This window comes from Porites lutea, chromosome 11, assembly GCF_958299795.1.
Source record: "Porites lutea chromosome 11, jaPorLute2.1, whole genome shotgun sequence".
Lineage (NCBI taxonomy): Eukaryota > Metazoa > Cnidaria > Anthozoa > Scleractinia > Poritidae > Porites > Porites lutea.
The window spans coordinates 22,322,536-22,335,123 of NC_133211.1; the positions used below are offsets into that span (position 1 = coordinate 22,322,536).

The following is a 12,588-nucleotide window of genomic DNA, read 5'->3' on the forward strand; positions in this document are numbered from 1 at the left end:
TGTTTCGCGCGCCTATGGAGGAGGCTGGAATGGAGTCCTTAAGCCTGAAATAGCCGACATTTCGGGATGACACCACTTGTTTCCCGCACAAAATGGCGCCTGAGAAACGAGCGCCGAAATTCCATACTCGGGGTCCGTACAGGTTATGGAAAACCTGGAAAGTAGTAAAATTTAAGAATTTCATTTCTCAGACATGGAAAGTCATGGAATTTAATTGTCGGTCCTCGAAAGTCATGGAACATTTTAGCTATGTGTTGTAGGTTAGTTGCTAAAAATGTCAAAGCAAGGACAATGTAAGATAGACACGAGTTATTAAACTTCGCAAACAGCTTGCATTTTAGTGGACACGAGTTTGCTTTTTCTGAACCGAGTTAGGTCAAAAAATCCCCTGAAAGAAGGAAGGTTTTGAAAGTTTTCGAAAGTGAGCGCTAGAAGGTCAAGGAAAACTTGAAAAGGTCTTGGAGAAATTTCTAGGGCTAAAAAGAGTGCGAACCCTTGTACTGATGACATGTCACTATCCAGAACTGCGTTGTACCTGCGATCGGTTGAAGTAAGTTTCCCACGCTGCAAGACCAATCCAAAGCACTACCCAGATCGGGGTAGTGACACGTCATTAGTATGGAATTTCTGTGCTCGTTCCTCAGACGTCATTTCCGCGAGGGGAAACCAGTGATGGCGTCGCGAATTATTGGCCGTTTTCTCAGGCTATTGAAAATTATGACATTGTACAGTCTTGAGTATCTACCAACATCAAAACGCCTCCCCTAAGCCAACAATAACACACTTGGCTTCGGAGAGGGGAGGTGGGCAGTTTCCCAGAAACCTAACTTGAAGTCTTTTCGTTGAGTTTTCATATGGGATCCGTACATGACGTCTGCATAAAGCGCTACGTGAGAGAACAATTTACCAATCCATAACTACGGGAAGAATAGGTATAAGCTTTCGGAGCAACGGTTTTTGGGATTGTTTGGGTGGACCAACAAGCAGCAATTATGACTGGATAGTAATTGCAGGGGCGTAGCCAGGATTTTTCAAAGGGGGGGTCACAGCAGGGACACCATCCGGGGATCACCGACTATATATGATTTATACCGCTGCTCTCCCTGGTGTATCAGCGGGCTCAGTCGTATTATCGCGGCATGAAGGCCCATATTAACTTAAGACAAGAGCCGTTGACGAAAAAAGTGGGCTTTTCAACAATGGGTTTTACGGCGAAGATATTGTCATGGCGTTTTCGCCACGTGAATCTTGTAGGTTGTTTGCTCAAAAGAAGGCCTACCAAAGGGGGGTCACGGGCACCCAGGACCCCCCTAGCCACGCCCCTGAATTGGATGACATCCTGCGCACTGCTCAAGACCGAGCCAGCTGGAGACGACTTGCAGCGAACTGCTCTTCAGTCGACCGATGATGGTGATGATGATGATGATGATGATGATGATGATGATGATGATGATGATAATGATGATGATGAATGGTTGGATACTGGTATCCAACGGCAATCGATAACCAATCCTTACAAAGAAAGCTTGTACCTTTTCTTCCTCGATAATTTGTAAAGTGAAGAATTTTATAACTTTTCTACCGTCACCCTTTGTCTTCTAATAAACTGGCTCTATGATAGATAAAAAAAATTAGCTATTGATATATTTACAAAAATACTTGTAAACTAATTTGTGTAATATCTGCTACGCAATCATTGCATCGACAAGCGAGTCCCCTTCCTCCACATTGTTGCACGTATCAATGCTTGAGTTTAAATGACAATGTAGATTATCATCTGTAATTTCAGTCTCATCCTCTTGATTCCTTTCGACATATTGGAATGGTTCTTGTATTGACACGTTAAAATGAGAATCAACGGAAGCAATTTCCGGCAGATCCATGCTGGTCCTGTGCCCTTCCCTGGCTCCAAATGTCACGTGACACCAGTGAATAAAAAGGAAGATCGCTCTAAACGTGTAGTGAATCACAATTTTGAAGAAATTGCTGAGGAACACCACAAGGCCACCAACATAGGCGAATACTGGAAAATGAATCAACAAAACGAGAATCACTACAGGGGCTAAAAATAAAAATGCGATGTGCAAGTTTAACTTTACCCTTTTCTTTCAGAGCTTTGGACCCTCCTTTTAACTCCGCTAGCCCCCATGGTTTTTCCAGGTAGCCAGTACTCTAATTTTTACGTTTGATATTTTCATTGTCGTAATTTATTTTGAGCAAGAGTGAGTACAAATAAAGATTGTTGTTGTTGTAAGACTAATTCCCTGACCTGAACAATCTTTTTTAGGTACGGTACTGAGTAGCCTGATTCTCAGACGTCCGAGGTCGTTCGCGGTCCCTTTCACAGAGAGGGAGGGAAGCGAAAGGGACCGCGAACGACCTCGGACGTCTGAGAATCAGGCTAGGTACTGAGTAGTTGTCCTAAGCATTGTGCTGTTAAGCTGATGGAGATTGAACAACAGGAACTTGATTCTTAACACTTGAGTCTTCCTTTCTATCTTATGTCTGATCTTTTTTATTGTTCAATTTCGCGCAAAAGGAGGAGGCATTTCGCGAGACGCATTTGGGGATTTGACAGAAAAGGAGTAACTGAAAGGACTAAACTTGGGGAGAATCTCTCAAATGCAAAACACAACGTCCTCTGATCGGCGCTACAGCTTTTTACTTAGTATGTAACTGAAAAAAAAATGCAGGCCTGTTTTTTTTAAACATTGAATTAAATCAAGTGGTGTAGCTAAAGCATACCTGTGAGGAACACAAACACGCTCAGATTGTAGTTGAATAAGCAAAAGGCGCCCTGAGAGGAAATCAGAGCAACGTTAAATAAATATCTTGACAATAATATTCTTGACAATGTAAAATTAAAAAAACTTTTCTTGACGGTTGAGGGCGTGCTTTAATTTGCACGACTCTTTTAAAATGGGTTGATCTGAAGGGTAGCATGTTCGGGAATCAAACCAGAGACGCGTCACCAAAGACAGGGCTAAAACATTCGGTCCCATCCTGCCGGCAAAGTTACCTTTTAACACTGGGGCGGGGGGAACTCTGCATATGAAAGGGATGGGGATGCTTGTCGGAAATTTTGAATTTAACCCTTAAAGGAGACCGATCTGGGCGTGGCTCAAGCTTTTTGGACCCCTAAAAGAGACCATGTTAAAACACAGACAATATATGTATTTTTATATTTTTTCGCGTGCCACCCTAAACGAGACCTTCACGGCTAAATATGATGGCGTTTTGCCCAGAACACTCTAAGTGAGACCAAAATCCGAAATTTGCACCCCTAAGCGAGACAACGAGCATCCCCACCCCTTTCATATGCAGAGTCCCCCCCCCCCCCCCCACCCACCCGAGCTTTTTAGTCTTTTCATGTTCACTCAGTCATTGGGCATAGCCCAGGAAAGTGATTTTCTAACTGACAAAAAAGTAAGCTAACACAATTGACAAGCTAAAATTCAAGATTTTCAAGCCCTAAATCATTGCTAAGATCATTATTTTCCTTAAACTTTTCCTGACCTGTTCTTTTTGAACATCTTGGCAGTGGAACAACTGGTGTTTCTCCTTCACACATTCTTTCATTCCATCAAAGTCAGGTTTGTCACAGGGATAGCACTGAACCTAAATGTAAGATAAAGAGGATAAGTGGAACATGTACTGTTTAAAAAACAAGCTGGAGTGTTTTATCCGGTTTAAAAAAAATGGAGGCGAAGCCAAGAGTTTTTACAGCTGATACATGATACATGACTGCGAGTTTTTTGAACGGCTTCAAAAGCTCTGATATAGATCAGCTCCTTCTTACTCTAATATTTAGATATGGGGTTATTTTGGTCTAAAAAACTGGATGTAAAGTTTAGCCATGTCTTTATTAGATATAAAGACACTCATTATTACATAAATTTCTTTTGTTTTTTCTTTAAGAATAAGTTTTTGAATTCAAGTTTGTGAACTGCCGCCTGGTTGGCTCAAATTTGGATTTAAGCCCCAGTCTGCTAAGCAGTAGGTCATGGGTTCAAACCCTTCAAACATAGGGCCTGCCTTAATGGACTATCTTTCTTCTAACATGTACAAGTGGTTAGGGATTCAAATCTTTTCAGATAAAACAAAATACAGTTGGCGCCCTCTCACAGCTCTTTTTGTCACAGGACAAAAGAACCCACACTGCTGTTAACCATTTTTAAAGAGTAGGGGATGTAGATCCCAGTGGTTTGATCAACCTTTCATGGGCTGGGTGGGTAATATCTGATTAGTACAGGCAATTTATTGAAGCTTCTTGTCTGTCACAAGCTCTCTCCAATGCCTGTATGAGAAGTTATAAGCCAGGGGACAAGTGTAGAGATTTTGAGTTTTTAAAATTTTTTGTCAGAAATTGCATCAGTGTGTTTTGTGAGAAAGCTCACCATGTTTGTGCTCTGGCATAACTCTAAAACTTCCTTGTAGTTGTTGAAGTAGGCCCAAGACACATACAGCTTAGAGAACCACATCATCAGGCAGAAGTATACTATCACAAAGATCACTGCAAAGTTGCAGAACACATGGATTTTCCCAAATGGTCTGATTGGTAGAGTGGCCTGTTGAATAAGTCACATTTGATTAGTAACATTTATTATTTTGCTTATTCAAAAAGCCATTTTGAGGTTGTGCAAGAGACCGCATCAATTTCATAAGTAGGCGGAGCAGGACACTCTGGGTGGGTGTAGTCCTGAATAAGACTGTTGCTGACAGTGACTGACGTTTCGACAACCTGTGCGGTAGTCTCTTCAGAGTCAAAGTGAGTAGTATGATGTCAGTAGATGGTATTAACTCTGGTTATCGACTTGATAGGTCAATTAGGTTGCAATGTTATGGGTTGTCTTTTAGTTAAGCTGTGATGTTAAAGACTATACGAAGACTCTCATCGTCATTGGTGGGTCAATGTTCTGTTGACCTAGACGAAATTAACTTTTGAGTAATAGCCAATCAAAGAAGCTAAAAGCATCTCCAGAGCAGTCCCATAGTACAACATTATACTAATGGGACAGCTGCTTTGTGGATACTATTGCTAATTTTATTGGCCATTTAATACATAAAAATTTGCACCTGGGTCAAAATTCACCCCCAACCCCCTCCCACCAAAAAAACAGTCCTATAGTCCAATTTGACAAAATGGGCCAGTCTATAATATTACCTTGAATTTAAATGGCATTTTTCTCCTCTTATAAAACAACACCATAAAAGTTGCAGTGATGGATAATGTAATAGTAAACACTTGTGTTTCAAGTCCTTTCATTCTTGGTTTGTAACTCCTGGGTAAAGAATTTAAATTATTAAGTTACAGGAACACATACATGGCCATGTTGCAATTTTGGGGTGCGTCTTATAACCCAGTATCTTTAGGCAACAAACAAAATTGAGACAAATTTAAGTAAAACTTTGAAATTTTGTGGCAGTTATAAGTCTCCAAAACTGTCAACCTCTACTTTTGTTGACAGCTCATACTGTAGAGAGTCTGCAAATGCAGCCATCTCTTCTGCTCCTCACCATTAAAGGCTGTTCCGCAGCAGAGATGTCTGCTCCTCAGTGACAGAAATTCCATGTGCAGATGAGGAAAAATCTACCCAGAATCTGGTCAAGAGCTCTGATTGGTCCACATGGTGGTTAAATTGTTTAAGTTATTGTTTTCAATGTTAGACAAAAAAAAGGGTCACAAAGTTAAAAGGAGGAGCCTGTAACCTAAAGCGAGCAAATTCCATACTTGGCCTATGTCACAGTGTTTTTACAGACCAGTTTATTTTTAGACACATTTTAGGGCACCTTTTCCTGCGAAAATAGAATCTACCATGTCTATGGGCGCATTCGAAGAATAAGATATAAAAAAGGACAACTAAATGTTATTAAAAGACAAAAAACATCATATTTAGGTCTGTACGTTTTGCTGACTGGTTTGTGGAATTTAAAAGATATTCAAAATTCGCGCTAAAACTGTTCTAAAAATAAACTGGTCCATGAAAATGCTGTGACACAAGCACATGGAAGTTGCTTGCTCCAGGTTATGGGCCCCACGCTGTGGCAAATAATGGACAAGAAAAATGATGATGTGTGAACAAGTGAACATACAGGCTTAACTGGCTGATTTTTGTCATTCACATGCCATTTTGCAACCTAGGAGAAGTCTGAACAATGCCTAAATTAAAAATTATAAGCTGGTTTAACATCAAACAAACAAAATTCTGATTGACCTTCTGTCACCAACAATAGCAAAATTATTGCTTATGGCTTTCAAGACTATAAGCGCCGGTTTGTGAGCGGGAGGCCGTAGGTTTAAACCCCAGCCGAACCAACAGTCGGGGTCTTTAAATAACTGAGGAGAAAGTGCTGACTTTGTAATAACATCTGCAAACGGTCAGACTTTCTTGTAGTCTTCTTGGATAAGGACGATAAACCGTAGGCCCCAACTTACAAGCCCTTGCACATGTAATAAATCTGTGGGACGTTAAAGAACCCACACACTCTTCATAAAGAGAAGGGCACGTAGTGCCCAGTGTAGTGGTCTATCTCACTTTCACACTAATGTATGGGGGCATCATTACTCATTCCTTCATTACTTGTAAACTGCACCTTAAGCAGTCTGGCAAAGTTCCCCAACCAGAGTTGTAAATTATCCCTGAAAAGCCCTGAGTGGAGTGGATAATAAGATATTTATTTATTTTTTTTTTACTATTACCTCCAATCAAAAAGATCGGTGGCCCAGAAGTTGACAACGAAGAAACAAAGCAACACAAGGGTGATGCAAGCTGTAAGAATCCAAGCTAATCCTTGGAACTTTAACCACCAGCACACACCAAAATAGGCCTGCAATATAATTAGACTGTATCAAAAAAAGATGATACAAATTGAATAGCCAGTGTGTTATCATCTTCAATGGATAACATTGACTCTCCAAGATCTACATATAGTGGAACCTGTTCATTAATACAGTCACCAATGGGTCAAAAAAATTTGGCTGTACTTTAAGGGGTGGCCATATTACCAGGGCAGGGTCAAATTTCATGACTTAATGAGGGGCCATACATGTAACAAGAAATAAACCATACATCACATTCCCACTTTTTGAACAACATCACTGTTCTCTTTATAAACAACCAGAATGTAGATATCTCGTACAGTAATTATTGTAATATAAACTACTTGAAACTTTCCTTCAGTACATACATGTTACACTCTTAAAAATCTGCTACTGGTATTAAACTGCCTGCACAAATGCATAATTTTAGTCTAAAAACAAAACAAGAACAGGCTCAGCTTACTTTGTCAGTGAAATTGAAAATTTTCTAAACTTCAAACAAGTGGCTGCATTGATAATGTTAAATTGTAAAAGATTCTAGATACTCTTTGGGTTAAAACATGGCCGTTGGCTGTTTTAATGGGTGACCGCATTAATGGGGGTTTTTAGAAGAAAATGTATGGCTGTTTTACCTGAAAAAAAAATGGCTGTAATATTGAGGTGACCACATTACTGAGGTGGCTGTAAGGCAGGGTTCCACTGTAATTGCATGCTTTTGAATGGGTAATTACTACAACTAACACCCAGCATTATGGTTAAAATAAAATAGTCTTTCCTTCTCGTGACTTTAACTTAACTTCTGACTTTCACTGACCATGAGTCCCACCCGTTTTTGAATTCCCTGTTACTGATTGGCTATTTCATAACCAATCAGAAGCAGGGATTTCGAATGATTCTGGAAGTAGTTCTGTAAGAACACTTGTGCCCAGGGGCTCTTCCATTCTTCTGGTAGACTTTTGTCTGCCATATATGTTATACCTGTGATTAGTTTATGTCCTGGGTTTTAATGTTGAATCTATGTTGTACTTACAAACAGCATGGCAAGAATTGGGAAATCCATCAGGCGAAGAGCTTGCTGCAACAAAAAACAAGACATATAATTTATGGATCTGAATTTCAAAAGATATGTTCATAGGAATGTACAGTATAAACTGTTATAATCAAGTACAGTGGTAACGATCAAAAACTTTAATCTCAATATATACTTGCATAGCTGCAGGAACTAAATAACAGTCAATTTCTCACCTCTCTGTTGATATTCCTTGGATCAGTCTGAAAATGATGAAAGAACAAATATAATTGTTATAGTAATCAAAGTGGATGACAATTGACAATATTTGGAGAAAAATACATGTTTAGATGGTTGTATTAAACCCGTGTTAAACCTGTGAAAGGATGATGATGATGAGGTCATGAATATATGAAAATCATATACAAGAACTGTGGGGTGAAGAATTAATACTATTTACGTCCAAGATGGCGGGACAACGTCATTCCTGAAAACAATTGATGGATCCTGCCCCAAAATACGCCTGTTTTGTAGGCTATACATTAATATATTTAAATGGAATCAAGATCAGTCTTGAAAATTTGTATGGATCATACAGGCATCTCATGGCTACAGCATCAATCTCCTAGTCTCCCATGTATCACAAAATCTCCTGGCTAAAAGCAACTTTTGAGCATTTCTGTGCTCTTATACTCTGGAATTTAGCCCATTTCCCCCAATATTCCTTTTTTTCATTTATGGTACAGTTTCTGGGGCATTTTTGCACCATGTGTTTCTAGCTGACAAAGATTATTTTTGCAGTACTTACAATCATAAAAGTGAATTTTGATGGTCAGTGTATTCTGTAAGATTTCATATGTCCCTAGTCACATTCATACACTGGCTTGATTTTTGTTTATCAGGAGGGGGTTTGGTCACTGATATATATTCTTTTTTTTGGGGGGGGGGGGGTGGGTGGGGAAATGTAAAAGAAAGAGTCTACAGATTTTAGATCTCTAGAGGCTGGCATCTCTGGGGTAGTAATGAGAACACTTCCCCCACTGCTTTTCGTACTGCTTGTATTATGAAAGAAAACCTTTACAGCCAGCTATTAAAAGCAAATAAAAGTTGAAAAATCTTGATTGGCAAGAAGGCTCCATCTGTTGTGGCTACGGAAGAATCAGTGATATAATATTAAAGTAAAACATCGAATTATGGTTGGGCAAATATATGTCCAAATCTGTAAGGTTATTTTAACGAACACTATATGCTTTAAAACACCATTAAATAAGTAGCTATTAGTGAATAAATTACTAACTAAATAAATAAATACAACAATTAACTAATTGAAGCACAGACAGTTTTTTTGAGTTTTTAATCAGATATGAATGAATTTATTGTAATTCACCTATATACTTCAGCCTTGTGATTTTAAACTGCCATACTGTTTGGTCTTGTATGTTAACTTCAATAAGAGTCGACATTTGTATACGAAACGAGACGTCAGAGTTTCCCGTTATTGAAGGATAAGCTGAGACAGCCATTGAAGCCTGTTTACACATGTAGCATGAGGGGCATTATTCAAAAAAAGTCTTCATCCTCTTAAATTAAACGTTTTAAAAGTTTTTAGATGTTATGCAAAGTATTATATATTTAAAATTCACCTCGAATAAACCCTCCGGAAGACTGTTCTGAGTCGAAGCGTCCCCATACGCATCAAAATAAGGAGGATTTTTGATGAACTCGACGATCCCTGCCCAGAGAAAACTCATGGCTACAAGGAAATGAAAAACTTGCAGACCATCAAAGAAAACTTCCTTCCATGTTTTTCGCCTATTTAAACTCGGGAGAGATGCTAAAATAGGAGGCATTTTGATGGATCAGAGGGTCATATCCTCCAGTGACAGTGGGTGACGGTACGTATGCGTATGTATGTATTCTGTTGTAGACCTATGCTGGGAAATCCGCTGCTGGGAACTGGAAGCGAAGTCATAAAAGAATGCGTGATCTAAAAAACGTGACGTAATGTAACGCCTGTCAAAAGATCTTCAAGAAATTTTAAAAGCAAAAACAGCGCTTGCTGCCTCTTTCTTAATGAGAAAATTATCCAGACTGTTTAGAATCTACAGTTTGTAAAAAGAAATCCATTTGCCAACTAAGACATCACATTTGGAAAGAAACGGCGTGACATAAAGAAGCTGTGAGAAATACTGGGACCTAAATGCGCAGTGCAGTCGGTGCACGCGCTGAGAAATGAACTGAAGTTGGTAGTTCAAAAAAAGAGAGGTGGTAGTTTCTTCAACTTACGAGAAAAACATCGGACCATAACAGACAGTTGTACCTCTAGAATGAAAGTCTTTCCTCTCTGTCTCTTATCTCAGTGACAAGTGATCACCCTGGCTTATATTTCGGGCACAGATTTTCGTGCCGGCTATTGTGCGCGCGTCCATGATGGTTTTACGAAGTCGCCTTCAGTTGACGCTGGCGATTCTAAAACCTGACTTAATGATGCACCCAGTGAGAACCAAGGTGAGAAAAGTTCTAGTAAGATTTCTGCACTGCCCCATACATTTATTCATGAGGCACTCTCATATTATTTCTCGCAAAATTGAATGAGCTAGTAAAGTCGAAACATACATAAGTTTAATGTGATGGGCTGCACGAAAATCTTACCCCTGAAACCTTTTCCTGTCTTGTTCCGGATACACAGTACACTTCCCTGTTCTTACCCCAGATAAACCTCTGCCTTCTTACCCCACATCATTCTCCCTCTTTTACCCCCCTCCATTCTCGCCTTAGATATACTTCCCCGTTATTTTTCTTACCCCAGAGACCTTTCCCTATCTTATTCCAAACACACCATACACTTCCCTCTTCTTACCCCAGGTACACCTCTGCCACCTCTGCCTTCTTACCCCAGATCCACTTCCCATTTTAACTTCTTGTGACAAAATAGTAATTGTTTCCATGATAGAAAGTGAAGAAGATCATAAAGGACAAAGGCTTCCTTGTTGTTCAATCAAAAGTTACACAGCTAAACCAGCAAGAAGCAGAAAAGTTCTATGAAGAGCACAAAGGTTAGGAACGTAATAAATAATAATTCTTTCTTTTCAAACCATTACATGATTCTACTAGTACCACGAATTATTGTTCTCCTTTCAGTAGAAATAAGAATACGATTTGACACTCATTGACTTGAGAGGAAGTTGAATTTTTGAAATGGCAAGTTTTTTGTATTTCACAGGAAATAATTCTGCAGTCGGTACTGTCTGGTTTTTGTCAAAGGAGTTTAAATTTTGTGATGATGTTAAAAAATTCATCATGAAAAAATCCAAAGAAATAACACAATTTGAAAACATCCAAAATTAACTGTTAAGTTACTGTATGCATTTTGTTATTGACACCCAAAAGGCTTAGAATAAAATAATATTTCTGATTAGAAGAGATTTTTTGTTCTTTAGAGCTAGGAAATGACAAAATTGTTCATTATCAAAGTTGTGGAATACTTGAAACAGCATTTTTCTATAAAGCTGTGTCATTTATGCTGCTGACAGGGTTTTCACTTCAAGAGAGAAGTCACAGTAAACTTGCTGTCTAATAACTAAACAATGGTCATTTTCTTCAGCAATATAATTTCACAATTTGTTTTGGTTTGATAACAGGGTTTAAAGACAAAAGTATTTGCTGGCTTTATAAAATATAACTGCTTATTGAATTCTGAACTGATATAAAAACCCTTTAAGAGTCACTCAGGAAACTCGCTAAAAGGGCAGGATAAAAAATTGAAATCCACTTGCCCAGTGGGCAAGTAATTTTAACTTTTCACTTGCCCCCACTTAAATGTTATTTGTTTGAAGGGAACACAGTGCCTTATCATCTATAGTTCTAAGGTAATGTCTATAGTAAGTTATAGATTATAACAAAGTGTTTAAGAGTACTAGTACATAAATAGATACAGGGTAACCACTGGATTTGACCAATATGGTGATGGGAGCAGTAACACGAGAGGGCAAATGTACACTTAGATTTAAAATTGATTCATGCTTTCAACTAATTGTGTCACTCATCTTGCAGTCTTCAGTTTGGAAATTTTCAGTTTGGAAATTATCATTTACCAAGCTGACACTTTCAGACATACTCACAGGACTGCTAATCTTAATTTCTCTTGCTCACTGGGCACCAAATTTTTGTTCTTTCCCAACATGAAAATTTACTTGCCCCAGGCAATCAGAACTGTTTTTTTTTCCTGCCTGCACTAACTTTTCAACTGTTCTTAATTTTTTTTCAGAACGTTTTTTCTACACAAGGCTTATTACTTTCATGAGCAGGTGGTTATTAAACGCCATGATTAATTCTCTTGTAAAATTGTAAAAAAATATGTATCTTATTGCATTAAGATATATAAATTATTTATTTACCCACAAAGCATTTGGGAGTTCTTAAGACCTCGTTAAAATGTGCCCATCCATATCAGATCAAAATTGGAATTTGTTCCAAGTGTACATGTAAGTGTTTGAGGGGAGAAGAAAACTGGAGGAAAAGCTCTCAGAGCAAAAGAGAGAACCAACAACAAATTGTCTGTAAAAGCAGGAGTTTATTCCAGTCAAACATCTGTTCTTAGTTTTCACCAGGAATTTAGCTGTTTTCCAAATTGGTTGATTGTTTGTAATAATTGTGATGTGTCCACAAACCAAGTGTTGACTGTATTAAGGATACTAACTTGCATTGACTATATTTACAAGACCCTTTTTAAAGTAGTCAGTCAGAAAACAAATTACTT

General features: G+C 38.6%; 2 protein-coding genes across 3 annotated transcripts in view; one reads left to right on the forward strand and one right to left on the reverse strand.

The window, feature by feature from the left end:
• Window positions 1-1,250: 1,250 nt before the first annotated feature.
• On the reverse strand, window positions 1,251-9,725 carry LOC140951732 (uncharacterized). The gene is made up of 9 exons (XM_073401054.1): window positions 9,473-9,725; window positions 8,066-8,092; window positions 7,851-7,895; window positions 6,701-6,828; window positions 5,165-5,282; window positions 4,398-4,568; window positions 3,517-3,618; window positions 2,746-2,797; window positions 1,251-2,023 (listed from the first exon to the last, which is right to left on the reverse strand). The coding sequence occupies exons 1-9, from the start codon at window positions 9,677-9,679 to the stop codon at window positions 1,686-1,688; spliced, it is 1,188 nt and encodes a 395-aa protein (XP_073257155.1). The 5' UTR covers window positions 9,680-9,725; the 3' UTR covers window positions 1,251-1,685.
• A 365-nt stretch (window positions 9,726-10,090) lies between these two features.
• LOC140952934 (uridine-cytidine kinase-like 1) overlaps window positions 10,091-12,588 on the forward strand; it is a 46,729-nt gene continuing 44,231 nt past the window's right edge. The window contains exons 1-3 of one of the 2 annotated variants that reach the window (XM_073402389.1): window positions 10,091-10,337; window positions 10,783-10,885; window positions 12,097-12,136. In XM_073402389.1, coding sequence (XP_073258490.1) covers window positions 10,257-10,337; window positions 10,783-10,885; window positions 12,097-12,136 — 224 coding nt within the window. In that variant the 5' untranslated portion in view covers window positions 10,091-10,256. Of the gene's footprint in view, window positions 10,338-10,782; window positions 10,886-12,096; window positions 12,137-12,588 lie in introns of those variants that run through there. The other variant, XM_073402390.1, reaches the window with a different exon arrangement.